General features: G+C 39.0%; 1 protein-coding gene across 1 annotated transcript in view; it reads right to left on the bottom strand.

Moving 5' to 3' along the window:
- dok4 (docking protein 4) overlaps positions 1-27,324 on the bottom strand; it is a 76,698-nt gene that overhangs the window by 25,666 nt on the left and 23,708 nt on the right. The window contains exon 2 of the mRNA XM_044352335.1: positions 14,429-14,897. Within this exon, the coding sequence (XP_044208270.1) occupies positions 14,429-14,494 (66 nt within the window). The 5' untranslated portion in view covers positions 14,495-14,897. The remainder of the gene's footprint in view (positions 1-14,428; positions 14,898-27,324) is intronic.

Below are 27,324 nucleotides of genomic sequence, written 5' to 3'. Positions count from 1 at the left end.
CTGGTGAAGTGTGACACAACTGGTCTTTGCTGATTTTAATGTGTGAAATCACAAACATAATGTGATCTTCTGGGGTGGTGGCTCTGCTCTCTGCCACTACATGCTGAAAAGTATGAGATTCTCTAACCACTGTGAATGAACTAGTTTTTATGTTCAGAGTGTCCTCAATCCTGAAAAAATACACACATTACAGCATGTATGCAAAATGTAATCACAATCACTAAAATGATGACCATGTATCTCTCTGAACATCAGCCAGGTGTGTGCAACATATGGTGCTTTCAACATCAAAGCAAGACACATTTAAGGACTACCAGCTGAGGTATACTGAGGTTGCAAAGTAACATTTGCTCGCCAGCATTTTTTGACAATTTTAAGAAGTTGAAGTGCTAACGTCAGCATGCTAACATGCTCACAATGTTAACATGCTGATGTTTAGCAAGTGTAATCTTTACCATGTTCTCCATCATAATTTAGCATGTCAGCGTGCTAACAATTGCTAATTAGCACTAAACACTAATGTACAGCTGAGGCTGATGTGAATGTCATTAGTTTTACAGATTTGTCAATCAACTTTTTCAAAGGTCAAGAATGAACTGTCATGCTTAAATTAGGATTCATCCACTAGGGACATATATCTGAATATCTGTTCAAAATGTGATGGCAATTCTTCCAATAGCTGTCAAGAAATTTCACCCAGAGCCAAAACTGTCAATCTGCTGGTGGTGCTTGATGAAAGGTCAAGGGATAACCAAAGTCAGCCCTGTAATGCTGCTTTATCCTCTAGGGACCATGCACGTATGTACCAAATTTCCTGGCAATTCATCCAATTTTGGATTATTTGAGTCTGGATCAAAGTGGTGGACTGACTGACAGACAAACTGACATTGCCGCTAGCGTGACTATGAAATAACATTGTGTTTTAGTGCTGCATGTTTTTTGTTAATTTAGCACCTCCTGCTGGCCATTTCGTATAATAACAACAGACTGATGTAACTTCCTGTTGTGGCCGTTTTGTAGTGCCAGGTGTTAAATGAAGGGAATGTTCATTGCTCTTAAGAGGCACTACCTGTAAGTTTTTATGTTTTTTTGCATATATGTTGTTTGTTTGCTTATATGTAATTAACATATATTTGTTTCATACTGTTTTCACTTTCACACTTAATTTAAGCAAAGAGTTTCAACATCACATCGTGGTGCTGAGAGGGACTTATATGGAGGTGTTTATCTTTCTGGATAACCGGCAGAGAGATTCAGTGATACCAGTACAAAAAGTAATAGGAGCTTGATTTCAATGTGTGATGGTAAGTCAGTCATCACATCTTAGTCATTAATGAGAGCCTTAGAACAAAATTCTTTTTATTAGCAACATTAGCGGTATGGCTCTAGGGATGGCTATGTCTGGCTGTTGCTCAATTGGTCCATCACTGGTCAAGAGATTAATGTCCCCAGAGGATGAATCTCAGTGATTTTGGTGATCCCCTGACTTTTCATTTAGTACCACCAGAAGGTCAAAGTTCAGTTGTTGATCTATCATATACTTGATGGATTGGTACAAATTTGGTACAAGCATTCATGTTTGCCCTACATTTGGATCAGTCAGGTCAAAATTTCACTTTGTCCAATGTTATCTAGCTACTTTTCTTTACAACGAGGATTAGAGTTGCACAGAGTTACTGGAATGGCGGCGGACTGTTTCAGTAGACTAAGCTAACAGAAAGGCAGAACTGATAGAAGTGTCTTAATAATTACAGTAAGGTATACAGCTGTAGCTACATATTGCTTAAAATAAACTAAAATTAATGCAACTAAAAAAAACAATTAGGAGGTTCATACATATAATGTTATAGAGAAAGAAATGTGCCTTTTACAGCAGCAGCTAGCTTCACGTTTTTACTGCTTACTTATACAGTTACACAAATTCATCAGTGGGAGCCTTTACTGCTGACCACACACCGCCCAGTGTCAGTCCCTGGTCCACTGGAGTTATGTGCCTTGATCTAGTGCATCTTGATAGTAGTTTTAGAAGCAGACAAAAACATCTCCCTCCACATCAGCACTGCGCCTGCCAATCACACAGAAGACTGGGGTTCAATTCACAGATGGTGGGTGAGCTGCACAAACAAGTGCGACCTATTCCTATCAGATTAGACGCATCTATCCCCAGCAGGACAATCAGCTTTGAGCACGGCGGATCGATGTGTTGTTGCAGTGCCTCTGGGAATGCTGCTCTCTCTCTACACAATGTCCCCACAGGCATCATTAAAGTTTGATCTGATCTTATCTTACCTTACCTGCTTCATTAACCTTTAGGCTGCCACCTCTGCTGCACTAGCCTAAAGCCTCCAGACTAATGGCAGCATATGACTCCTTTCAGCAACACTGGCTCTGTAATAGTCTGGCTGCTATTTTTGGCGATGACTCGTCTCATAGAAAGCAAGGTCAGTGCTAACTGCTACCAAGATAATGATTTTGAGTGATCATCTGGGTGTTTCACTTCTCAATGTGGAGATGGAAAAGACATTCAGAGTCATTTCAATATCTCCCCGTAAGTATTCCATCATATCTGGTTGGTCAAAATGTGCTGCACATCACTGAGTAACTGCTAATGCCTTGTTGACAGAAGCAATGTCATTCCGCACAGGAGAATGAGGAGAGTGCTGCATCATGGGATGTGGGTGATCACGCAGAGAGGTTATGTTGGTCATCACTGCCAAGGAAATGTTAATTAGGATTAGAAAATCTGCCAGGAAGTGTAGGAAATGTCACACCAGCACTGGCAAACATTAACACTTTGGCAACAACTTTCTTGTGAAATGGGTATTTCCATTTTGTCTGTTCACTCTATTACATTACAAAATTTCATTAAGAGATTTCTCATTTGGTCTCCATAATATTTAAACGCTAGTCTACTTTTAAAGGCTCTGTTCCAATGAGGTTAATGAGGACGATGACACTGAACCAAAATAGTAAAGTTGCAGGTTGGAAAACCAAAACAACCTAAAACGCTTCCTTGAGCTGAAGGGAAGTGTAGAGTCGGGGCAAAATTCTTGGTGAGTTTGTCACAACACAAGACCCCTTTCACATTACACATGGCAATTTCACCCACTGCTAATGTAAAATTAATTATTTAAAAAACAACTGCAAAACTGTCCCCAGTTACTCTAGTTTCAGGCTACAGCATTCCTTGGAAATTCTTTCTAAAAAGCCTGTATGAAAAACTTTTCACAGTGAAATGTCCTTTCTCTTTTTCAGCATTTACAGGCTCAAGGTTGTTGAGCCAGAGGACAGAGGTGGACAAATGAACCTGGGAGCAGACCAGTATGGAAAGTCTGTGTGTGGGAGGCAGAGCGCCTAGAGCACAGAGATGCTCATCATCCAATGTGCATGCATTCACACATGACATCTCAATTTAAAAATACATCTTTAGTAATTTTAGAATAATGCTGGTGGTTAGTGCGTGTGTGCGCACTTGTGCAGCAGGGTCATAACTTCAGCATGAGTCCATCTTTCTCCTTGTGCCGCCACAAACTTCCATTTGCTGAGCATACAGAGTTTTATTGTGCATAAACTGCAGACATAACAAATGAGCATCATGCTGCCTTCAGGTGCCTGATGGTCCCAGTCAACTTATCAAATTAACATTTTTCTACCTTCAGGTATAATGTCAGAAATACAAACAGAGTGCACATGAACACTATAAATGAGGGAGTAAATGTGACAAACAGGATTTCCTATGACACCAGTTCATGTCTGAAGGCAGGTTTTGGTGCATGGTTCCTAGAATATATAACAGCATCAATAAAATTACAAATAACTATTTGACAGCATTTCAAGCATTTAGCTTTAGCATTTCTCTTTATAAATTGTTTCGAAAGGTTTGGTGACTCAGCAAAACATTAACACTTGATATTGAATTGATCTTTGGTAAGGATGTTGAAATTGAATGTGTCTTTCATTCACCCAAACAAGATGGATTGTTATCATGTACAAAGTTAGTATTTACGTTCTTCACTAGAGAGAGTAAACATCTCCCCTCACCTTTACTCCACCGTGCAGCATCCTGATCATCATTTTCAACAGTTGGTCACTGTCTGAGCTGTTTGTCAGAGCAAACAAGCTCCTACATTATTCAAGATTTGGCCTTTAATTTGAGATTTCACAGTAATCTTATTTTAATCTATATACTTTTTTTTTTTTTTTACATATATACACATACATATTTCTCATAAATCTTCACACATTGAATTGGCAGATGATACTGTATTCTTGCAGTGCACTATAATAAAGCTTATGAAGCTCCATCTGTCCAGACTGAGTGACTGAATTTTTGCCTCTTGATAACCATGCCACTGACTGTAAAAACACAGAAAAGGAGCACCAGATGAGGAGAGGCGGTAGCAGCGTGCATAGAAGCAGAGGAGGATATTGTATGTGTAGGAGCAGGGAGGTCAAAGTGCCTGCAGTCAGAGCAGTGCTGGGAGGAGAAGTGAAACTGAATGCCAGATCAGGGAGCTGAGCTCTATACAGCAGGCTACCTATAGTCTCAGAGGGCTGCTTACATAATGATGCCTTCAAGGTACATAAAACAGATTTACAGGTTCTTTGGACTGAATAGAGAAAGCTGGATGTGGCAGGCTGAGTGTGAGATTGGACTAGACTGTAAAAAGATTTACAATGTGCTTTCATTTTAGTATATTCCTTTGTGCCCGTGGATCCATTTCTTTAGTTTTGTGTGCAGTATAGAGGGATGTTAAACTGTGACATTAGTCTATTTTAGCTAAATGTTTGTATTTGATAATATTAAGTCTAATATTAAAGTTGCACTAATAAATATGTTTATATTATCAATGGATCATGTAATGTGAAAGGGGTTGTTTGTAGTGATGAACACACATAAAATTATCACTTCAGCTCTGCGGAGAGTTTCAGCATCTTTCAGCACATGGTTTTGATTTTATGGCCCATGATGTTATTGTTTTGGTTCCTGGTCTCATTAACTTCACTTCCAGCAGCAGTAGGCAGCTGTTTCCAGTGTAAAACTTTGATAAACCTACTGTATACTTCATGCTCAGCACCAAACAGCAGACAGACAAAGTCAACAACTAGCTGGTGAACATAGTGGAGCATTTAGCAGCTAAATGGCCAGATTTTTCTCAGAAGTTGGTGGAGACCAAAACAGAGCCAAAAAGAGGGAATGTTAGACTTACATTCATCAGGTAAACACAAGCACAACCCTAAATTATTATTTCTTTAAATTGTTAATGTTGCTCTGTGTGCTGGGTGTGTAAATAGGCAACCGTTTGCTAACACGTTTCCTGGAACAACTTTATGAGGTGATATTATGTCAAAGTTGTGTTTACAGCTTGTTTTGCCCTCAATTGGCCAAAAAGCTAAATTAATGCTGCTTTACACATATTTGCTTAAAAAAACAACATTTTGACAAATACAAATACATACACAACACAAACACCTACGTCATGGTTTTCCCTGCCTTTGAAAATTCCGGCATGTGATGTTGACATAACGAAAAAGGTGGAACTCAACTGCGAGGGCAGTGCAGCACCCAGACAGTCTACAATGTGCACACGCCAGAGTTATCTTGCAGTTCATCTTCAAAAAAGGCAGTGGTTGCAAGCATTTTTGATTTATTGACTAAATAATTACTTTTGTGAGACAAACATGAAGTATATTGTGAATACCTTTTACGCCGTCACAGAGACTAACGTTAGCAGAGCAGACATTAGTCTGCTGGCTGACCAACAAACTCAGTGTCTTGGACAGCGATACGTTTCCCCGGATCTAACGGTACAGCAGAGAGGCGTTAATAACACAGCAGAGCACTCCGCCTCTCCCTAAGTTTATGATTCCCATACAGGCAGTTAATACCGTTAACTTTTTAAAATATGAAAAAGCTGCAGACCATTTATCTTTTATGTTATGTTTCATATTGTATTTCAGTGGATTAAGGACACCAGTGAATGGTTGGCACACAGTATACTGGAGAGAGAGACTGAAAATAATGTCCCCCTTTCTAGTCATTCAATCAAGAATCAGTTTTCAATCAAGAATTGATTCTGAATCGTATGTGTACGTATCTGCAGCCAAAGCTTCCGCATGTGTCTGCAGCCCTTAAATCCAACACACTTATTTGGTGCGTTTGCCAACAGCGAAAGTGATTTTAATGGAAACACTCTCCAGCATGCTTACTTACTTATGATTACGGAACTCATCCTCTTGTCTTACAGATATCTGTGCCAGATAAGCAGAGATCAGAGCGGGTCTCTGAAGTGATACATCCTTCATGTTAGCTCAGCTATATCCACCAGCTCTCACCTACGCATGTGTCGCCTCTAAGTTTGCTCAGGCCTCAGGCGATGTCACATTTAATTCCATCTGTGAGATCCTTCCAGCACTCCAGGGCACTGAGGTAGGTGTTTTGGCTTCTATTAATCTATATGAATAATTTACAGTTTGTTTTTTCAAACATAACATATCTGCTGAGCAGCCTGTATGGTCTTTTAAAGGGTGCTAAAGCTAAGTGTAGGAAACATGAAATATTGTGGACCATTTTTGCTTGGCTGGTGTATGGATGCATTTTTAGGGTACTCTAATCTCTCCTGAATGCGCCATTACTGGAAATGATGTCCATGAACTACTTGAATGCCAGAGTCGTGCATTAAGTACAGCTCTCTCCATATTCGTATACACACTTGTCTAGAGTAAGGAGTGTTTAGCCTGCTAATCTCAAAGTCTGGAATGCGTCCAACGCTTCAGTGTGTGGATGCATTTGAAGGATTGAGAATGTATTTTACTGCTACTAGCAGAATGTGGGGGGAAAAAAAAACTACACAAGCATTTCTTTTCTTATACCAAAAAAAGCACACCTAAGCATGTGAACAGATGGGCCAAACACATCTCACATATGCTTCCAGTCTTGGTGCCTATCAGCTATTTGAATGCATTGACTTCATGCTTAATCAGTGGAAGACTGGTTATGGAGGATGTGGGGGTTTGAAACCCTTGTTCCACACCCACAGGCGGATCAATAGAAATCACATCAATACAATAGTTCATTGTACTCAGAGGACTGTGATAACACTACAGCAGGAAACGAAAAACAGACCTTTATGTGTAAACATTAAGGCTCTTAGGGTGCACCAGTGCGCCTGAGGTTAGTTTAAGTCAGTGTGCACTGGGACTTGGCATGTCTGGGGCTTTTTCCTTTGGCTTTGTTTTTCCTGTTGAGATAAATTAAGCATGACTTTGGTAGTCTATCTACCGAGCCTTGAGGAGGACCTCAGCTGTGCCAGTCCTCTGTGCCCTAAGGATGCAGAGACTAACTCAGATAACCCTCGTTTTTACCTCTCTTTGTATTCATGCCCTCCTCTCTCTCTCTCTCTCTCTCTCTCTCTCTCTCTCACTGTCTCTCCCCTGGGTTTCCCACAGCACTGTGTTAACTCACTGAGTGAAAATGTTCACCCTCCAGGGTCTCCTAAAGTTTCATCAAATCTGAGGCTTATTAAGCCTTAATGTTAATGCTATACTAAATTTGAATGCATCACCAATTTAAAAAAAAAAAAAACCTAGCAAAATCAGACTTGATTTTCCAACATAAACTAAATGGACTGCATTTATATATCCAAAGTGCTTTACAATATGCCTCTCAGCTATCCATCCACATACACACACTCACACACCAATGGCAGCAAGCCAGCAATGCAAGGCACCGGCCTAACCATCGGGAGCTATTTTGGGTTCATTGTGTGGCTCAAGGACATTTCAGCATGTGGACAAGAGGAGCTGAGGATCGAACTGCCAACCCTGAGATTAATAAACCTGTCCTACCTGCTGAGCATCTCCACTCATCAATATTTTTATATTAACAGTGAATCTAATTATGTGCAATGTGAAAGGGGTCTCTTGCAGTGACTACCCTTTTAGAAAACAAAATGTCAGTTTTCACATTCATGTTTGGGGAAAAAAAAAAAAACTGTTTCTCTGGAAGATAAAGGTTTCAATGAACAGGGACATTATCTGTGGAAAGAGATATTCCTCATGAAATTTTTAAAGCTGCACCGACCAGTATTTTTATATTAACAGCCCACAAGTTTACTGTTTTGGTTCAGTCATAGCATCAACCTCCAGCAGCAACAGGCTGTTATGTTCAGAGAAAAACCTCTCAAGAAAACAAAGCACGCCTGCAACACCTATCTGCAAACAGCAGACGGACAAACTAGCTGGTGAACATAGTGGAGCATTTAGCATATTTGTCTCTAGATAACAGAGCTAAAAGGAGAGTGAATATTGCACTTACATCTGTCATGCAACTTCATAAGGTGATAATATGTCAGTGTTGTGTTTACAGTTTGATTCTCTGCCCCCAAGTGGCAAAAAATAAATAAATGAATTCTGCTTTAACATTGTTGATGAAGGTTCTGACCTTACACACATGCTGCATTCATGCCATGCTGGCAAAATGGAAAAAACAGGAAAACCTCAAATACTTAAGTTTGGGAACATTTTTATTTAAAGATCCCACTGCTAGCAATGTAGCTCCCCTGAGAAAAAATGGAAATTATGCCTAAATTAGCTGTTTAGCATTTTGACAACAAGTGAAACCGTACAATCCTTTTTAATATGCTGAATCATAATCATTACTGTGTAATACAATTACAGCACTGTGGATGTTGTACTGGACTGTTACAATGAAGCTGAGCACTACATCAGTTAAAACTCTCTTTTTACTAGTCACTCATTATTTCAACTGTCACCTGTGGTCATGAGCTTTGGGTAGTGACCAAAAGAATTAGATTGCTGATACAAGCGGCTGACATGAGTTTCCTTCAGGATGTCTAGGCTCACCCTTAAAGACAGGTGAAGAGCTCAGATAGAAGAGCTTCTCCTTTGCATTAATGGGGGAACAGTAAGGGTAGACTTTTTGTAGTTCTTTTTGACCACATGGAGATGTTGTAGATATCTCTGACTCAGAATTACAACTAGGAAGCTGGGTTTGTGTATTAATCTAAAGAATCAACAAAGAAACATCAGAAGTTATCATCTTCTGTCATTTTTAATGTTATCCATCACTTTCCCAAAGTAAAACCGAATGAATTAACTTGTCATATTGGCAGATGCATTCTACTAGTGCCGAACCATCTCTGCTCCACGCTACACATCACAACGTCTGGACAGACCGCTAGCAATACTGGCACAGGGGAGAAGATGGATTAAGAGAGCAAATGAAAAAGGACAAAGAGAGAGAGATGGATGACACAGAAAGAATGTGGCGGAAGGAAACAGATAATGAGGCAGAAAAGGAAGAATGAGATGTGAAGAATCAGAGCTCCAGGCAGAAAACCACAGAGAGAAAAGAGAAGACACAGAGCAATTAAATGACAGGGGCAGCGTGAGAAAGTGAGGAAAAAAAAATAAGACAGGGACAAAAATCCAGAGCAGTTAGTGTTCAAAACAAAACACGGAAAAGATTAGCAAACAGCAGAGAGAGAGAGAGAGAGAGAGAGAGAGGCAGACCATGAAAGCCAAATTTGTTTTGGTCCAGTTAATTCGGCTACCAGCTCGAGGACCAAAATGTACTGTCAATACGTGTAAATGATTTACAAATAAAAACGATGCTGGCTATGCCAATCATACCACTTCCATGCTCTTGTCTTTGTAGCACTCTTCATGGGCCAATCAGTTTAGTTTGAATACTCCCAAAACTCATATAAAATTAGTGCTAACTGAGAATCTGTGAGATAAAAAAAGGGAAAACAAACAAAAGCAGACATATACTCAGACCTCCGGCTCTCAGCTTTAAGACGGAGGACAGAAAACAGTCATTCTCATCATCACAGCCAGAGAGTTTCTACAGCCCAACCCAAGCCTGCTGAGAGAGGACACACAGTACAAGGAGACAGAAGAGGACTCAGAAAGCAGAACTCTGCCCTCACAAAACCTCAACTGGGAAATAATCTGCATTGACTCCGCCGTCCGACCTTTTTATATCAAAGCCCTGCTTCTTTAACACAGAGCGCAGGGATCCAGCACAGCCCAGTGTCCCAGTGCTGGATAGACAAAAGCCTCCAAGGCTTTATGAAGAACAAGGATCCCGGCTATGGTCTACAATGCTGCCTAAAACCAGAGCTGGAAGGTGACTTTTCTCTCATTGTCTCAGCCAAGGGCGTCATGTATTCAGGTTTTTTTTTTTGAGGGGGCAGTTTCACAGTCCTATGCATATGTTAATGTTCAAACCAAACCAAGATGTTACCAGTAAGTATCTGCTTTGTGTGCTATGTTTATCATCAAGCCGCCCAGTCAGTAGCAAAGCAAAACTCATTTAATTCCAGGGGAGATTCAATGTGCTTCACATTAAAAAACCAGAACCCACACACACAAAAAAGCTTTTACATATGCAGTATGTACATGTATACATTACCAGTCAAAAGAATGGACACACTTTCTCATTCAAATCAATGGGAAGGTGTGTTCAAACTTTTGACTGGTAATGTACATCATACACATATACTGTACAATGCATACTGTACACACACTGCATACACACATACACTGTACATACATACGCATGCAAACATAGCCAAGTAACCAAAAAGTAATCAAACGCACAGGAAAACAGGAAGGTCCTCAGTCTGCTTTTAAACACGCTTGATGATGAAGCACATCTAATACAATCTGACGAGGTATTCCAGCAGCTGGGGCCACAGAAACCAAAAGCTGCTTCACCATTTTTGTTTTGAATCTCAGAACAACTTGAAGGTCTGAGCCTCAGAGTTCAGATTGAATGAATAGGTCAGAGAGGTACTGTGGAGAAAGGCCGGTTAGGACTTTATAGAAAAGGAGTATAATCTTGCAGTCTGTTCTGAAACTAACCAGTGGAGAGATCTACAGGTGTGCTGTGATTGAATTTGGTCTTTCTCGTTAAGATTCCGGCTGCGGTAGTCTGCTCACAGTCTGTCTAGGCAGACCAGTGAGGAAGGCAGTAACCATCTAGAACAATAATTGAATGACAGTCCAGTAATTTACTGTTCAATATTGAATTTAATAGCATTATTGAACAAGAAAATGTTGGCAAAAGACTAACAGTGCTGTCAGTTTTTTGGGGGACAGCAACAATAATAAGTTATCTACTAATAATAGAAAAGGACAACAAGCCAACACTACGTTAATTACTTGTGGGTTATACTTAAGACCACTGATGATAAATCACTTTTACAAATTCATTCCAATAATGTCAAACTGTTTTATGGCGTGAGCTGAGAATGCTTATTCATACCTCACACTGCTGTTATGACAACCACAATTTACAACAATTCAGCACGACTGCCACAGTCTACGAGCTCCGCTGATACTATGCAGGGCTTTCAAGCTGGAAGGAACCAAGTAGCCTAAGGGGGGGGGGGGTGTGTTTGTGGCAGGCTGAGTTAAATATGAATACAAACATACAGGAAAGCATCTCTTGTTTCTAAATGATATTATAAAGGCTAATTAAAAACACTTATTGTGAAAAAAAGAATTTAACAATTTCCAAAGCCATCCAGTCTCAAAAAGTATAGAAAAAAAATCAGCCTATTTCACTTTGTTATACAATTCCAAGTCTGTGCTGCATTAGGTAAATACATTTTACAGATTAAATTCACATGATAATCTGGGGTTTGGGAGAAAAATCAGCGCTGATTTGCGGGCGAGGAGCTGTTTGGTGCCAATGTTCATGTAATGTATTTAATATTCAACAAGTTTGCAAGACAAATCTCCTGCAAAAGCACTGTCAAAGCAGATTCTTGTGACCGTCTGCTTTCATTCACAACACAGCCCTACCTGCATTTTCCCTGAAATGTTACTAGGTCTTGAGGTGGGAAACGGTCCAGATTTCCCTGAATATCAATCCCTACTCCCATTCACACATGACCTCATGCAGGAAATGTTCCTGAACATTTCAGTGATAGACTGCATGTGTGAAAAGGGTTTTAGATATGTATGTCAGCAAGTAGATGTTGAGGTAGTTCACTGCACTAAAGGAAAAATAAAAAAGTCAGGATCACAAAGGTCAATAGGATTCATCCTCTGGGGATCATGAATGTCTGTCCAGATTTTCATAGCAATCCATCCAATAGTTGTCAAGATATTTCAGTCTGGATCAAAGCAGTGGACTGACCTACATTGCCATCCTTGGAGCCATGCTTCTATCATGTCTACAAATCTGAGTGTGTGGGCTTTATTTCAAGATTAAGCCAAACTCTAATCCTTAAGGCAATTTTCAAGTATGCGTTGTTGACTCTGTGACTGTGTGTTGCTGATGCACACAGACACACATGCAGCACATTAACAATCGCTTTCCAGCCTTCATTTTTTTGTTGTTTCAGCAATAAGGTCTGGATCTGCAAGTAAGAGTAGGCACAAAAACACCACACAGTTTTTCTCTTTCTCTTACACACACATACACACACACTCATACACAAGACACTTTAAGAATAAACAGAATGGTCAGTGTAGGTCAAGTATTAAAAAAAAAATTTTTTCCCATAGGCCATATTGTTGTCAATATTTAAGCCATTAACTGAGCTAAAACTTGAAGAGAAGAAAATGTATTTTAATATGTTATACACTGAGTTCATGCTGGAATGTGAATTTCATCCGTCCCCTCAGAGAGCTAACCAGCATCATTCATTTGGCTGTGTGAGCGGTGATAGGAGACCATTATTTGAAGTGAGAACCTGACTCAAATTGATTTGTGTTGGTTTCCATATTATGAGTCATGCAAAAGAAAAAAATAAGTTGAATTCCACTGCCTACGCTATTTGAATATGACTCACACTCACTCAAATTACCATTCCCCATGCAGTTCATGCAGCTCGAGCCACAGGCAGGAGCACAATGTACACAGACTGGATGGTGGAGATGTTCAATCTGTTTAACAAGAGGTCAAACAAAATATACATCTTGAAGTCATTCAGTAGCATACATACATATGTAGTTTTTGCCTCTAACATAAATCTACTTCTTGTAATGGTTTTTCTGCTGATCTGCTGGCCTTGTTTCAAGACAATAATGACATTAACCTACTTCTCATTATTGTCATCTTTACTTAAAGAGTTGGTTTACCAAAATTACAAAAAAAACCCCATATGTTTCCACTTACATTAGTATCTTGCCATGCAGATAGTTTTATTGCCAGTTTAAGAGTTGTAGTAGTAGTTCGGTCTTTTGTGTGTGACACAGACACATTGATGCAGTTTAACTTGCATTTTTAATTTGTACAACAGAAACACATTAGCATTTTTTTTAGCTTTTGAAGGGAAGTATATAAAAGCCACTCTGAACCATTCTGAGTCACACAACGGGCACCATTGTGGTCTCAGTCTTGTCCTGTCTTAAGCCATTCTGGACACTCTTGACTCATTCTCAAAACTGCTTGGATCTAGACTTGTCTTGGACTTGACTTAAAGGATATGGCTGGCGATTTTCTAGGGTTTTCAGAGCCAAACCAACAATAAATTGATGTTCTTACAAGTTTTATCCAAAGCTTGATATATCTCCTCTGTGCTGTAGACCTCCGTTATTGTCCAAAAACTATTAAAAACACATCAAGGAGCCACACTGTTTGGGCACATAAGTTTGTTTAGAAATAGCTCCAAAGACTAATAAGAGTGATCATGTTTTCAGTCTCTGGAGAGTAATTCTATGTAAGGCTGACGCCACTGAGCTTGTGTGGGAACCTGGTTCAGTTTACAGAGCTTTGCTAGCTTGTTGTGTTACATATCACAACCTCTTGACTTTGTACTACATTGTTAATTTCTCAGAGGAGAGGATGTGAAATGTAGCACAAGCTAGCAAAGCTATGTTCACCAGTGTGCAATACTGAGCATTTTGAAATTTGAATAGTTTGCACTGTAAACAGGACCGAGTTATAAATATAATGGGAGTGAATGGGCCTCCATAGACTTTTATCAGTTTTGAAACTTATACTACTTTTATACTTATTTTTAAACTGTACATGTTATTATATTGAAATCTTGTACAGTTGATCAATGTTAGCAGTCTTAAAACTGCAGGAAGAGATACGAATGAAAAGTGCATGTTTTCAGGCATATCTCATTAAATATGCAAATGTAAGCAAATTCCATGAAAAAGCAAGGTACAGCAAAAAATTACACCCATATTAATAAAGTATATGAACAGTAAACAGTATGTAGCATAAACAACATCACAGTGTGATTACTGCTTCACAGCTCACCCAGTTGGTGGAAACTTGCAGCTACTTTAAGAAAAATCTAAATTTGAGAGAAGTCGACCTGTTAACAATGTTGAACTTTACAGTGTAAAGACGAGATTAGTGATTTGAGAAGATTTCTGATGGATGTAATAAGTCATCAATGGAAAAACAAAGGTAGACACATGCACACACACTCACCCCCAGCTTGCGGCTGCGCATGCGTACATAGCCCTGCTTGACGATGTCATTGAAGTTGGAGGCCATCTTCGGAGGGGGGGTAACCTGCTGGCCGTTGCTGTGGAGACCATTCAGATGTTTATTCCCTCCCTTAACCAGTCCCTTGCTTTCCCTTCCTACCTCTCCGAAGCTTCCAGCTTTTTTTTTTTTTTTTTTTTTTTTTGATCTCTCTCAAGACTTTTTGTGTTTCTCCTCCCTCTAGCTCTTCCTGTTTCTATCAGTCCTCAACTCCGTCTCTCCTCTGCCGTGGAGCTTCCCTCCTCACATCTCCCTCCCCTCTCTCGCCCTCCTGTTTCCTTTTGTCTTCTCCTGATGGATTCGTTTCTCTCCTTCTTTGCCTCTCGTCCCTCTTGCGTTTTTCCTTCACTCCGTCCTCCTTTCATTCACTCTTCATCAGACAGGTCTTCCCTCATCTCCCTCTTTGGTATCTCTAAGAAATGGACAGACAAAGAGATAGAGAGACAGAGAGAGACAGAAATGGATATATATATATATTATTCATTGAAGAGTGAGGAGCACAACATTATCGTTCATTATTCATGCTGGTGGCACACACTGTTACTGAGGGCACGTATGCAGGATGGCTGCTTGTAACATGTCATTGTGTATGTGTTTGTGTGTGTGTGTGTGTGTGTGTGTGGCACCATGACATGAAGCTGTAACTCTACAAAGGATATTACAGGAGGCAGCATCAAGGAGGCACTGTATCCAGGAAATGAAAAGGTACAAGGCCTAACCTGTTCTCTAATCAGAGTCCGATGTGATTACCCATCATGCCAAGCTGTTTATTCCCTGCTTCCATCTAGTTCGATTTCCATTTCAAACACCCTGATCTCTTCATCTTTCTCTTTCAGCATTCGGTATGTTGTAATGCCACTGGTCACGCAAGGGTTACAGTATTAACCTCTCTGTGCAAACATGACTGTGGTGTCTTCATTTGTCCCTTAACCGTTAAAACTGCACCGTATTTTTTATGTTAATAAGAGATCAAATGAAATGCAAGGTGCCGCTCAAGTTCCCTTCAGCTCCACACAATCTTTTATCCCCTCTCAGCTCACTGTTTGATTTTCAAATTCTGCTCTCATTTCCAGCAGCATCAGCAGCAGCTGTTTTTACAAAATAAAAGCTCTGATGAACATACTGTACTCTTAGCCTGTGTCCTTATGTCTCCTTTATAGAGAGTTCATATCTTCTCTGTTAGAAATGTCATCGGTCGTGACTGAATATTTGAACAGATCCTCACTGTGGAGCTCTAATCCTATGAGAATGCATTAGTTAATTAGATAAGGAGACCTCAAACTATATAATCTGCTTTGAGTATGGACGTGATGTTTTCAAAATTAATTAATTCATTAATGTTATGTTTTTTTCAATACACTTCTTCAGTCTGTGAATGGACTAGTGCGAGCACAAAGAGCTATGGAGGAGATGACACTGTGCATGACCCAGTGCTGGAGTAAGCCATGTGCGAAGTACAGCACAAATATGACCAATTATGCATTCTGTGTATGCAGATGAACATGTGCAGCCTTGTGTGTGTGTTTGTGTGTGTTTGCCATCATCCTAGGAGCAGTGGGGCAAACATTTCACATAGGGCTCAGTGGTAAATCTCCCTGACAACAGTGGAACAGAGACATTAAACTTTAACAAGGGGGTCATTAATACACACATAGTTGCACACACACACACCCACAAACACAAGGCTGGCAAAAAAGGAGACAGGGAGAGGCTTATCATTATGGTAATGTTGGTTTAGCTAAGTGGCTCAGGACAAAAGACTATTAAACATTAAACAAACACACAGGATCAGACTAAATGGATAAGTACACAATCATGTAAATACATGCACAGATGTCATTGACTGGAACAAATGTTGTACACATGAATGTGTAAATACAACAATAATCTTTGTTTGTCACATTCTTAATGGAAGCAGAGTGCCTCTAGGGCTATGACGAACCTGTATTCAACTGACCCACCTTAAATAAATACTGTGCTCAGGATGTACTGTATTCAGGATTCCAGGATGTGTATGAATTATACCATGAATAAGTCATCACTGCAATCATAAGTAGACATTAGTAGGTTCACCATAAATAAATAATCACATTGCTAGGAAGCCTGGAAGCCTCTGTTGGCCTCCACTCTTCATTGAGTTATGCCAGGTTCAAGGACTGAAGGAGTTGGGGAAAATGTCTAATTGAAATTTTTCAGACCAATGTTGCAATTGAATTAAAGCTGCTCTTATCAATATTTTTATATTAACACTATCTGTGCCTAAAGCCCATACTGAACTGGGAAAAATGGTATTTAAATATGCTGCTCCTTTGGCTTGGAATCAGTTGCAAAACTACTTGAATCTTCAGGAACTGGTCTCACTGGATGCATTTAAAGGTTCAATGTGTAAGAATTGGCTACCTGATCCAAACAAATAGGGGGCAGCACATCACCCCCTCCCCACCCTTCCCCCCAAACCCCAAATCACCCCACCATTATTATCACTCACTGAATATAGCGTAAAGCTTACTGTTTACAGTGAATCTGTGCTATGGCACTGCCAAGATATCAAAATGCTATGGACACATTAGAGACAACAGTAAATTACAAATGAGCTGCACAGATTAGAAAGCGATTCTATCACGGAGATAAATTACAACATAACGCAAAGTAACAACTAAATAGTTACACACATGCCCCTAGGATAGCTGTAAATTATAAAATGTCATAGAACTCACTAATAGTAAAACAGCAGTTTTTCTGAACGAGCTGATGTCCCATACAGCCAGCATCTGCGTTGTCGGAGAAACTTTCCAAATAGACGTTATTTGGATAAACTGACCACATATTGGGAATCTACATGGTTAGTTTCTCACCTTAAAAAATATCAAAACTTAATAAAGTGACATATTAACAGTCCTACAGGTGGCTCTGGGCAGCGCTACTTCTTCTTCTCATGTTGGACTGAGGGAAGACTGGATACTACAGTGACTCACTATCTATCGCCCCTGTGGTACAAAGTGGTATTACAAGACAGTGCAGCTGGTTTGCATGCTAACTTCAGTTAATATCTCTGCAACACAATACATTTAAGTCTTTGACATAAGGTCAAAACTGTTATTTCTTCACATGCTTTTGATAGTTTTAGTTAATTTCAGAATGTTTTCAACTAAAATTCTGGCCAAATCTTACACATTGAACCTTTAAAGTAATTCTAAATGACTTGGAGGCAGGCATATCTGGCTGTAGATGCTTTGATTGACTAATATTGCCCGTTTGATGCTTGATGTTGATGTCTTCAACGAATACTCATGAATATTTTAATATTTTACATTTCTATAATTTATTCTTTATTTTCATTGTAAATTGTTATGTTTTTGTCTGCAACCCTGTTAATTGTGCTGCTGTCCGTTTATGACAGGACACTCTTGTAAAAGAGATTCTCATTGAGACTTTTCCTGGTTAAATAAAAATTAAATGACTACATGCAAAGTAGTCACTCATAGTGACAGACATTTCCCCTCTACGAAGCATTTTAGCATCTTTTAACTCAGTGTTTTAGTTTTACCTGCAACTTGTCTCTCTGCTATCAATCTTGTTTCCAGCAGCAGCAGACAGCTGTTTTTAGCCAAAAAGAAAAAAAGGCTCTGATAAACCCACTGTACACTCCTCCACAACCTCTGTGCATGTGACGTTCCTGTCATGGATGCTTGGTTTTGTACCATTTTTATGTCTCTAGAGAGTTGCGAAACTAGATCACTGCATTTTATATTATTTCTTTAAGTATTCCGTTTCAGGTCATGTGCTCAGTACAGAACTCAACGTTCCATTGGCTATGTTATCATAACTCGGGTTTGATGATATGCTATTATGTCCAGTGAAACGAAACCAATGAGCTTCAGTATCAGCATAAAAGAGCCATAATGACTAAGCTTGGATAAGCACCATCATGCATAGAATGAGCAAATGTAATGCATTTATTTAGTGCCCTACTCTCCAAAAAGTCCTCTCCTTTCCTTCCATTTTCTTTCTTTAAGCGTTCATGTTACTGGGAATATTTGATCACCTCAACATCAGAAACATATGGAAGTCCAGGAATGTCAGTATTAAAAAGACATCATTTAATAATTATATTGAAATTATAATCAACAAAGTATCAATACTGCTTTCCAGTGAGCCCTATGTCCACACTAAAATCAAACAGGACAAGGACAATCAAACAATACTCAAGAAAAACATGCACTGTTCTGCCCTCTGATATAGCTCAGTAATAAATGGTTAATGTACATTGCTTGTGCTAATTGATCACAATTCATGCTGAAATAGACTATCCAGATAGACACACAGTATCACATTGGTTTGTACTGAACTCATGATTGACCTTTATTTTGATATGTTGCAAGAGATATGCTGTGCATTGTGTAAGTTTTTTCATCAAGTCAATTCATTTTGATGTTGAAATGATGCTAATTTACGATAGCATTACTTGCTAATCTATGACCATGTTAGTCATTTGCTTGTAATTCTGTTGAACATTAGGACTTATTGTCCAGCTGTGTTGTAATCATACAGTAACTTTGCTATGCTAACTAAGAGACATTCTAAGTCTCTTCTGTTTTTTGTTTATTACAGTTTCACTCATAAATTTTCACTTGTCATACACGGAGATGGTCAATAAAGGAGCAAGGCACTCACTTCCTGGCTCATGGAAATCGAGTTTGGCTGGCTAGAACACATAACGGAAATAGTACATGCACGAATTTGCTAATACAAGGCAACCCTGACCAGAAACATGTAGCAAGGTGTTCTCTGGTGTTCAACGTGGTGCATTCAATCAGATATGATCAGTTATATCCTGCCACAGGATTTTAGTGCATGACTTTGAAAGATTTCACAAAAGAGGGCTGGAAGAATCCTGCCATTATGAAAATAACCAATACATTTTATTTCTATTAGAAAGAGCTAAAATAAGGATATAGTTCAAATTACAGTTTGTCAATTTGACAATAAAAATTAAAGCGTTATGTAATCAAATATACTGAAACCTATTTGTCAGCGGAGTTCTTATCTTCATATTGGCAGTAATTATGCATTTTCAAACATGAAAATGAAGATAAGATATTTTATTTTGAATTGTATATTTTGTTATACAGAACATGATGCCTACATAAATAAAAATTGTGATTTCAATGTGATTTAAGTATTCAGTTTTAATACTGGCAACCCTTGACTTCCAGAAAAGAGCTGTAATCATTGCAGCAGAAGTCAAACTATGCAATAGACTAAATAAGCATTTAGGTGTATGTGATAAAAGTAGACACCAGAAGCCGCAATATACCATCACAGAGAAGAACAGCGCTTCAAACTTACATGAAAAGATACAAACAATGAAAAACAGTACATGTGTTTCAACCTGTGTAGATAAAGAAAAATACTAATTACATTTAAATGGGTTTTGATTGCACTACCTGACTCAATAGGCCAGTCGTTTACCTGCATGAATAATGATCAGTTATTAATAATACACACAGAGAGACATACAAGGATGGCAGCCTGTCAAAACCAGATGTAAAGCACAACAAGGGCACAATATTGATTCACAGATGCTCTCTCATTGATACTGTGTTGGCCCTTCCTGTGTGTGATGACACGGAATCAATAGTGTTCACACGAACCAGCAACAACAACACACACCCAACCACAGTTCAAACTCTTCCCAGACATACTGAAGAAAGTGTTAAACGTCAGTGTATCAGTGTCAAATGAACTGTGATACATTGGTATAATCAGTGTGAACAGAGATGGCGTGCCTCTATCACAAGTAATTATCAGTTGTGGGACTTCTTACAAGTGCACTCAGTAATTTTTTAGTGGTAAAAATAAAATGCCAACAAGGTTTCGCAGTCACTGTACATCAGTGACACCCTTCTTACAAATCAGCGGCTGCTGAGACTTGATTTCTACAGTTCACTGTTTACATTCTACAGCACAAGAAGACAAGCTAGCAAGGCTACCAAAAAGCACCCAACTTACACCTTTGGGTGTCTCCATCTGTAACATTCAGACTCTTGAAAATAACATTACCTATGAGGATTGGGCAATATTTAATCATAGCTAACATTAGCCATGTAAGCATATTAGCCAGGTTTATTGGCTAATATGCAAACATCAGCTGGAATTCCCTAACAAAGAGGAAAAAAACAGGATTGTGGAGGATACATTTTTGACTAGCATGTCTGTATGCTAGGTAAGAAGCTAGAGATGGCAGGTGGTTAGCTTAAAAACCCCTAAATGTCTTTATGCTGAGCAAAGCTAATTGCTAATTAGTTCTAGCTTCATATTTAGCAAACAGACATGAGTGCAGTCATTTCCCAAAGTGTCAACCTATTCCTTTAAGAATAAGGCTGGTGTAATTCTATATTTTTGATGTTAGCAAATTCCATGAAAAGTCCAAAAACCAACGTGTCGGTGCATCTCTCAATATTTTCTGACTTTCCTATCCTGTCTGTGGCTCTCAGCCCAAAGCCCATTGGTTCCTACTGAAGACAAAATTCTTTAAAAACTGATAACAAAAATATAGTTTCATTTTTTAAAAAGGCTCAGTAATTTCCTACAACAGCTGGCCACTGTAGTTTTCAACAAATGTTACTCAGACTGGAGTAAATAGCGCATTAGTTGGCGACTATTTTCAGCTGCAGATTAATAAACATTTTGTCCTCGAGTGAGTATTTACATTCATTGTTGTCTGCCATAGTGTCTTTTTACCACTACCACTAGACGGCACCAAAGTTGTCATTTTCAAATGCTACACATAGGAGCTTTAAATTTGGTATTTAGAAATGGTAAAAGGCTTTGGTTACTATTAATTTGTGATGACATGATTTAATTTACAGATCTGAAGAATACTGACCCCCAGTGAAAATGAACAGTTAAGTATGCAATAGATGACACTTTTGTCTGTTCAAAAATGTGTGTTTATCTGCTGTTTGTCTGTATAAACCTGCAACTGGGTCGATCAACCACTACATTTCCTATAAAAGTGTGTGTGTGTATGTGTGTGTGTGTGTGTGTGTGTGTGTGTGTGTGTGTTGTGACCTTTATCCTCTCCTGAGCATATTCCTTCTCAGGATGGCACTTTTGAACATCAAAGATCATGTCTGGTCAGTATCTCTGTACGCTTAGACACACACACTCACACAACTAATAAGATTACTGCCACACACAACACAGTGAGACATGGACACACACACACACACACACACACACACACACACACACACACACACACACACACACTCAGCCACCTGTCTCTCCAGCCTCTCGCCTGCAGAGAAGTGACTCATGAAATCAGTCAGGCAATCAGCCTCTATTCCTCCACACCTGTCTCCATTCTTCTTCTTTTCACATTTAACCTTCCTTTTACACATTCCCTCCCTCATATCTCACTTTTTTCTTCCAATCGTACTTATTCATCCCTTTTGAGAAATGTATCTATAGAATCCTTCAGCCCATTTATCCCTTCATTCTTTTGTGGAAGATGACGCTGTGTTTCTGCTGACAGCTAAGGAATTCTGATAGCACTACAAAGTTGTGAAGACATTTTGTTATATCACGTCCTATTTGATAAAGAATTCACAGTGTATGCGGGTGCTTTCACACTTTACTTGTTTGGTTGGGTTTCAAATGAACTGTGGTGTGTTTGGTCGTATAGTTCAGTTTGTTTAGGCTGGTGTGAAAGCAAAGACCAACCGCAGGATTTTTTGATACTAGATACGCGACTTTAGTACGAAATCACATATATTCAAAAGGTTAGGTATTATTAAATCCATCTGAACTGTCACGCAAGCAATCTTTACTGAAGATCATTTCTACAGTAACTCCTGCTGTGTGAATGTCAGTATATGAGTGCAGGAATTTTCCCATGATACATCAGAAAGTGAAAAAGAGTGTGTCCAACTCAGACTATTTTAGCAGTTCTTCATAGAAAAGTGAGTGACATGTAACCACCCATTAATCCCAGTACTTTTACCATTCAGTAATTTGCATGATTGTTGACTTCTCGCCCAATTTCCTGAGCAGCAAAACTGTTTTAAAAGAGTACTCCTTTACTTTAGGGCTGTACTCCTTAAACACTGTCGGACTGATGGACAGTTTCAAAAAAGGGTCAAAATCGATGCAGCAGAAGCAGAGATATCGTGTTTTTTATTCCATGTGTTATTCTTTTGTGTGAAAACCTGTTGCCTACATTACCCATGATGCAGCTTTCAGTTAATGTATGTGTGTGAAGTCACTTTTTCTTTCATCAGTTCATTCAAACCCAGGTGGAAATAATCCTACACAAGCACACGCACAAACACACGCACATGTGGAAATATAGACTCCTACTAATTAAATTGAACTAATCACAGACCCTCACCTTCATCGATTCCCTTCATTGGTCAGTTTTAGAACAGCCCAGCCCACACATACATCAAATACTTCAACCTACACACACACATACACACACACACAGGAAAAACAGCACAGACATTGATCTGTAAATCAATTAGGGCAACTCTATTCAGAATGGATTGTGTTCCCAGTTTAGAATATGTGAATTGGGTCTGTCAGGCAGCACATGACACACACAGTGTCCAATAGAGATCTGTAGGGCAGTTCACCCAGGAGATAAAACAGAAGCCAAAAAAGATGAAGTTGATTGCACAATCGACTGGTGCAGAACAGTGTATTCAATGACACCTTCTCCGTAACAACTGGCATATCTGTGTGTGTGTGTGTGTGTGTGTGTGTGTGTGTTGGGCTGTAGGTGCTCAATAGAAACATGGGTATCCTTTTACAACAATACATTAGAGCAGCAAAGTGGTGCGTATAGATTTGTTCTGTATAGACTCTTTCCATTACATGTAATTATATTAAGAGGAAATTTTGACCTGCTAACCTGGAGTAAGGGTCAGGGTGACAAAAAACATTTGGCTTCATCCTCATGGGATCATGCATATCCATAACATAATTATTATCATTATCATTATTATTATTATTGTACAATTTTCTTAATCAGGACTATTTGTAGGCTCTTTCAGACATGTATCCCTTTACGTTAATCTGATGGTAATTTAACATGATGATCTCATGTCTGAACAAGGGCCCAAATTTTTACTTAAAAGTCACGACGGCAATTTCCACATGACTCTTAACACAGCACGGGGCTGAGACAAATGTATGTCTTGTTTCACCTTCTAACATCACGGTAATACATTTAATATCTCGATCACCATCTCTTATGCATCAAATCAGTTTCATATACTTGTAAAGATCAGTCTACAAAAACTAGCTTTTCCCTCAAAAAAACCCTCATATAACAAAAGGTGATAATCAGACCAGCATGCCCTCTCTGTATGTTTAGTTTTCATAGATGTCAACTGTTAAATGGAAAGGCCTATCCAATGATACACTTATATACATATATACAGCATGTGAGCAAATGGAAATTAAATGAGAGTCCCAACTTAACATCCTGCCATTCAATGGTTATGCATGTTGGACTTAATAAAACAGGCAGCAGAATTTGCTCTCCAATAACAATGATGAAACTGACGTGAAAATGCATCAGTGGATTGACTGTAAGGAGCAGTAACAAGCGTCCCTCGTGCTCACGATGGTCATTCATTAAGACTTAAACGGCAAAATAAAGCAAAACAAAGAAAGTCTTCATTCTTGCCATTATAACACTATTAACTCGCTCTGTTCCTGTAAATGTCCTGAATGATAAAGAGACATCACTTTAACATTTGAAGAAGCCAGCAAAATTACGTATTCTCTGTTTGAAAAGGACTTAAGCGGTCGCCAAGGGTGCAACCAGCTGGCGAGGTACCAAAGTGGAGGAAAGAGTTTGCACAATTCATTTATAGACACAGCAGTTTACACATGGTGCTGAGAGGAGTCTGCAGGTTGAATCTATAGGAGGACTCTCTACTGGGGGCTGATACTAGCTGCTATATTATGAACTAAAACTGTTGGCTGTGATTTCATTTATCACTGCACAATTCATTCACTCACACCTAAACATAGAGGGATATATAACCAGGTTGCACAGAGTATGTTCCATACTCTCCAAAGGGCCAACTGCTTATTAACATTTTGATTATTTTGATTAATAATATGATAACTAGCATTGCAGACAGAGCTGCTTAAAAAGGCCATATTATGAAAAACTCATCTTTTAAGTGCTTGTGTGTATGTATTTAGGTCTCTGATGTGCCTACCAACACACAAACAGTGAAATAAGACCACCCAGTCAGTTTGATGTGGGCTGGTTTGCTCTGTACTCTTGTGATTCAGCAAGCCATTCAGGTTCGATCCCCCATCTTACCTCACACGGGGCGAAGCTAAGCTAAGGCTAGGCTAGGCTAAGCTAAGCTGAGGGCGAAAAAAAAAAGCGAGGTCTGCAGAAGAGAGCCAGCCAGGAAACAGAGCTGAAGAGTCCTGCGTCACTGCTGATGGTGTCTCATCCTCTGGAGGAATGAACACCCGATTTTGCTCTGATCCGGAGCAGTTTACCAGTGGGAGCAGTTTGTTTTTTTAGTTTTTGGGATTAAGTGGATTCATCTTCAATCTCGTTTCTCAACCTAGCTGGAGCTAAACTAACACCGGAGTCACACAACACCGCCGCTGCTGTCATCAATAATAAATATCTTAAATGTCGTTGAGTTTATATAATTTTAAGTTACACTATTTGTAGATATTAATGTGTATAAACAATAACATAGCTGCTGTATTTATGCCTTTAGATGACGTTATTTTGAGTGTGGATGAAGTAGCTACAACGTTAGCATAGCTCTGATCGATCCGAACTCCATTCAAAAAACAAGCGTTTTAACAGTTGTTTGCTTGTCATCTTGAGGACAGACCTGACAAAGGATGAATTCAGGCTTTTTACAAATCGACATCATGATGTAGTTATTTCGGTATCCTTCTGATCTGTTTATTGCAATTAAATCACAGCAAAATCTAAGTTAATTACACTCAAACCAGCTGTTCTGAACAGGCTGTTCCTGTTTAGACAGGATGAGAAGGCTGCTGTAGTGCTTGATCCTTGTGGTATTTTGACCAATACATGTCAGATACATTTTATTAAGACCTCAAAGAACTGTGTTAACTTGTGAAAAAAGGGTATAATATGACCTCTTTAAGGTTTAAAACAGTCATTTCACATCTATCTCACACTTGGCAGGTGAACCTCTAAACTGATGCTTCCTGCAACAATAAATCCATACTGACTCGTTCTGCAGGTATTAAAAAAATACTGCAGAACATTAAACAGAACATTACAAGAAAACCATCAGAGGAAAGCTCTGATGCAGATTATTCAGTATGTTTTAAAGTCTACCTTTTCATACAGTATCCAAATGACTTTTTCTTACTTTTTATCATTTTAACACAGAGCTATTGTAGGCTAAGTGGGTAATGCAAGCTGTAGCACATTACATACAGTAGGAAAAGGTTCAACAAAAATAGAATTAAAATAAATATTGGATCAAAACTTGTGGTTAGGACCTTCATAAGTGTAAGTCAGATAATTCAGCACAGAAAGGACAGTGTCTGGCCCCTGGGGGAACCAAACAGGCCAGAAACATCCCCATTCTGAATGCACTTCATTTCACTTTCTCATTTTGTCACCAGACCACCAAATCACTTACTCTTACTTTTTGAGTAAGAGTGATGGATCCAGTGGATAATTTCCACTGGGTCACAGTGTGTAAAAGTCTGTGTCTGTATCTAATTTTTGGTGAACAGTGCAAAGCTGATTTTTCATGAATGAATTTTCAAAGCTTGGATTGTTGTTACAGTGTTTCTATCAAGAGAAAAGCCCTCACATCTGAGTACACATCATCTCAAAGTGCTGTATAAAATCAAGAAAGAAAAAAAGATAACAGCAAAAACAAAGACAGACAGGAAGAGAGAGAAACAAAGAAACAAAGGAGAGAGCTGCTGAAAAATCTAAGTAATCAAAGTTAAAGTCAGATGATGCTTTGATTGAATTTCCTTGTTACAACAAAGATGAAACTGCAGCCACAGCCAATCCTTTTGGCATTTTACAGTGTGTGTGTGCATCTCCATGATTGATAGCAGGCTTTACTGTAGGAGGAATTGGGCTTTTCTAACCCAGTTTCACCCTTCAACACCTCACAACAAACATCTCTCTCTCTGTCACACACACACGTGCCCGCATGCACACACACATACACACACACACACACACACACACACACACCATTTCCCTTCCTCTCACTCTGGTAATCTTTCTATCACATTGTCCGTAACCTTGCTAATAATTGTATCCTAGTACTGTGACACACAGCTGCACATATTCTCAACAATAGTATGGTACACAGTATGTGTACAGACACACTTTTAGATGTATTTGTAATAAGATTATATTCAGTTCTGTTTTTTGTTGGGATGGTATTACTGAAAAACGTTACACATACATTTGCAGCAGGAAGCATGCTAACCTGCTCACAATGACAGTGTTATGTTAACAGTATTGGACAAATTAAAATGTCGACCTGATGATGGCACGTTTCTTTAATGCTTGTACAGATTCTGAGTGTACATTAACCTGTTTTTCCAGACAAAACGTACTTGCACATGTTAAAGTTTGAGACACAAAACTTTAATATTTTCATTACAAAATGACGATGTATTGTGACATAAAGAGGATAATACCCGGGGTGCTTGTGACTCACGGGTTAAGATACCAACCATTAATCACAACAGTCTGAGTCTGGCTGGGAACCTTTGTTGAATCTGTCTCTCCCACTTTTTCATAGTCATAACTCCACTGTTGCTTAACATTGTTT

Source organism: Thunnus albacares, chromosome 1 (genome assembly GCF_914725855.1).
Source record: "Thunnus albacares chromosome 1, fThuAlb1.1, whole genome shotgun sequence".
Lineage (NCBI taxonomy): Eukaryota > Metazoa > Chordata > Actinopteri > Scombriformes > Scombridae > Thunnus > Thunnus albacares.
This window is presented reverse-complemented; position numbering and strand designations above follow the sequence as displayed.